The following is a 3849-nucleotide window of genomic DNA, read 5'->3' on the forward strand; positions in this document are numbered from 1 at the left end:
GCATGAAATGGATGATCTTCTATCGAGGCATTGTTCTCGTTTGAGTTTGTTGACAAATATCCGTAATCGTCTTCCGGAACCTCAAATAATGATGCGTCGTCTATGAAATATAAAAGAGTTAAAGGTGAGTAAGAATATAGTCTTCTAATCTATAGATGAAATAAATCTAGAGCTCTATATGAGATTTTAACTTGATTTTATACGAGTATCTTGAAACAAGTGATGTTGTAATATTACCTTGCGTATTTGTGAGTTCAATATCCGAAACAGAAGTATTACTATTTGTCTGTAATTCCTCATGTTGCGTCACTTGTATTGTCTGTACCATTTCACGTGTAACTTCTGTCCTCTGTGTATCAAAATTTTTTCTATCTTGGTCTGAAAGTAAAGATTATTTTTATATATTTAACTTTTTGTTTAAATATTTAATAAAGACGAAGTAAAGAGGTGTATGCATCATAATGGGAACGTCTGAAAAACTTTAAATATTTGTAATTTTTATTACCTGCATTTCTTCTGAATACATGTTCTTCCTCTGTTCTGGATACAGGTTCTCCTCTTCTAGACATATGTTCTTCCTCTATTCCGGATACATGTTCTTCCTCTGTTCTGAATTCATGTTCTTCTCTTCTAGATGTATGTTCTACCTCTGTTCTGGATACATGTTCTTCGTCTTTTCGTGTAGATGAATTTGTGTGTACATGTCGGGATCTTCTACGTCTAACATTATTTTGCTTTCCTGAAATGTAATAAATGAAATGATTTATGAAAACATGTATAAAATTACAATATTTGAGCTAATTTTTTAAAGTAATAGTTTATTTTAATATTTTAAATTTTTTACTCTAAAATCATAATATAATTTGAAACATTTCAAAATTTTGCTATTTGTGTATAAGATTTTTTATTTCATTATTATCGTAAAATTAATAGAGTTAACAAACTGAAAATTCTTAATTAGGAATAACTAAAGAGATAAAAATTCGAAATCATATAGAATTAATATACTTAATAAGTAAATTGATAGATGCAAAGATAAGAAAACAATAACCTGTCTGAAATCTTTCATCCAAACTATCTGTGAATAACTCTATGTCGGCAGCTTGTACAATATCACTTGATTCAGCATCTGAAGAGAAGAAACAGTCATTGCATATTTTTGGAATTTGTTATTGTTATTGTATATTATAATTCTAATTTATATTTAAATTTAATGTGAAAATTATAATAAGATTATAATACAAATTTCTCGTAAGTATGATTCATATATAATAGATATACACTCGGATGCAAAAAAAGCGGTACACTAAAAATTTGGGAGAACTTTACCAAATTTTTCAAGTGATCATAACTTGGTAAATAATGAAGATAAAAATAAATATAAAATGGAAAATGAAGCTCCAAATGTCCTCTTTAAGAATATTTGCAATTATGCTCGGCCATTTTTTTCAAAATAGCGAATGATAACTTTATCATTCGCTATTTTGAAAAAAATGGCCGAGCATAATTGCCATTCAAATATTCTTAAAGAGGACATTCGGAGCTTCATTTTCCATTTTATACATATTTATTTTTATCTTTATTATTTACCAAGTTATGATCACTTGAAATTTGGTAAATTTCTCCCAAATTTTTGTGTACTGCTTTTTTTTGCATCTGAGTGTAGTATATTTACCTTCGAATGATGCCATTTGTTCTAACTGAAAGATTTCAGTATTATTCCTAGTAAACATCAGCAAGAATTCCTTAAGTGGCAACCTTAACATAATAAAAGCTTTATTATTATATATTAACATAATCGTTCGACTCGGAGCTTAAAAATTAGAAAATTTAAAGTAACCTTTTATTAACTAGGTCTCTTTGAGCATTAATAATTTTGATGTCACGTTCTCTATTTGTCCGTGTGCGGCATCGTCGAGGTTTAACACCATTTTTTAACCGTCGAATATCTAGTTCTTGATCGGTAATTAACTTTGATAATTTTTCTAGAAAAGAAATTAATTATTGAAATTATTATACGAAGGAACATTAACTAAATAATTGTTATTAACACAACATGAAACTAAAAATAATTTATATAATTATAATGAATGTTTATTATTATAAATATATTGATATAAACATTACCTAGAAACGTCCAAATATTAGTATTTCTTGTGCTTAGTTTCTGTACCGCAACATTATGAAAACTTTCCACTATGTTATTAGTACGTACAGGGCAATCATAAGTACTAATTTTTGATGCCATATTTGACCAGGTAAGCCGTAAATAAGACGTGAATTGTAAAATATCTGGATATTCCCGAGAAAGTAAATCAACTTCAGCTTGTATAATAAATAAAGCTTCTTGAAACATATCTGGTGGTAATAAAGGCAATGCCATTGTCATCGAAAGTACAGTTTTTGGAAGATTTGAAAGACGCAGTTTTCGCCATTTACGCAGCACAGCCTATAAAAATTGAAAACAATAGTTTAATTTACTTCAAGTAATGCAATTTAAGACATGTTTGTTATGAATGTAATGAATAAAAATATTAAAAATTTTCTGACATTCGTCACTTATAAAAACTATACAAAATGATATTAAAACTTGAAAAATACTTAATATTTAATATTAGAATAATATAAAGGGGGATGCATGATATTTTGCAGATATCGGTAGACACAGATGTCAGGATTTGATATTATGTTGTCATGAATAGAAAACAGGTTGATCCAGGAAAGGCTTAAAATGAGAGTGTCAAAGGCAAAAAGTATCAACGTTGTATATTAAATCCGGTTTGATCACAAACACGCGAGTAGATAGGCTAGGTTACTACTACCTCGGGTCCGCCGCGCGGGGCGCGGGGGAGGGGGTGTGCTGACGGGGTGGTGGGGGAAACCCCCACCCGTTCCAGGGTGGGGGGAGGGTGGCCCCTCCCCTTTCCACACCCTTTCCAGGGTGGGGGGAGGGTGGCCCCTCCCCTTTCCACACCCTTTCCAGGGTGGGGGGAGGGTGGGCCCCTCCCCTTTCCACATGGGGTGGGGGCAAGGCCCCCTCCACACAGGCCCATGTGGAGGTGGGGTCCAAACCCTCCTCCACAAAAGGTCCGCGCGGAGTTGGGGGTAATGCCCTTCCTTCGCCCCGACAGCATACCCGTGCTCCCCCACGCCGCCACGCGGCGTCCCTCGTTACCACCGACGCGTTAGCCATCACGTAACAAGGTAACAAAGGCAGTCATGTACGCGCGAGCCGCATGTTTCCCCCCCCCACCCCAATACCTCCATAAAAGAAGAAAAATTGTTTAATCGCGGAAAAAAAACGACGGCTCGCCGGGGCTCGAACCCGGCTCGCGCGGTCGACAGTCTGACGTCAAACGCATGCGGCTATCGCGTACACTCGATGACCATGGTAAAGAAGCGAGTATATAAGTTGCACGCTGCTGCGTCCTCGGTTACCAGCGGCGCGCGGTGATGAGACCCCCCTCTCCACTATCGCGCTGACATGAGACTCCAATCCCTATTATCATCATACAAAATGAATAAAACAAAAAAAAGTGAATCGCGGAAAAAAACGAAAACAAGTTAGAGTAACATCTGTGTATGTACAGGTAACGTGAAGAAAAAAAAATAGCAGAGCGTGGTTTCGATCCACGGACCTCTGAGGTCTGGGCCCAGCGCGCTTCAATTGCGCCACTCTGCTAGTCGAATGCAGCTGTGGAAAGAAAAGGGGTAGGAAGTGTAAGGCAGGAGGGTATAAAAGAGTCTGTACAGTAATAATATACTCAATAGTCAGTACGACCGCAAGTCGCAATGTTGTCAAACGTAGCCATGTACATAATGTGGCTACAGATTCTGTATCTTTTCATC

At 35.8% G+C, this 3849-nt stretch overlaps 1 protein-coding gene and 1 non-coding gene across 2 annotated transcripts in view; both read right to left on the reverse strand.

The window, feature by feature from the left end:
- LOC105556830 overlaps positions 1-2383 on the reverse strand; it is a 4720-nt gene extending 2337 nt beyond the window's left edge. The window contains exons 1-5 of the mRNA XM_012003943.1: positions 2128-2383; positions 1052-1129; positions 506-739; positions 238-378; positions 3-100 (exon numbers count right to left, since the gene is read on the reverse strand). Coding sequence (XP_011859333.1) covers positions 3-100; positions 238-378; positions 506-739; positions 1052-1129; positions 2128-2383 — 807 coding nt within the window. The remainder of the gene's footprint in view (positions 1-2; positions 101-237; positions 379-505; positions 740-1051; positions 1130-2127) is intronic.
- Positions 2384-3610: 1227 nt separating this feature from the next.
- Positions 3611-3682, reverse strand: Trnal-cag. The gene has a single exon. It is a non-coding gene; the product is annotated as a tRNA-Leu (tRNA).
- Between the last annotated feature and the right edge of the window lie 167 nt (positions 3683-3849).

The sequence above is a fragment of the Vollenhovia emeryi genome, unplaced genomic scaffold (assembly GCF_000949405.1).
Source record: "Vollenhovia emeryi isolate VEMERY1.0 unplaced genomic scaffold, V.emery_V1.0 DF939755.1, whole genome shotgun sequence".
Taxonomy (NCBI): domain Eukaryota; kingdom Metazoa; phylum Arthropoda; class Insecta; order Hymenoptera; family Formicidae; genus Vollenhovia; species Vollenhovia emeryi.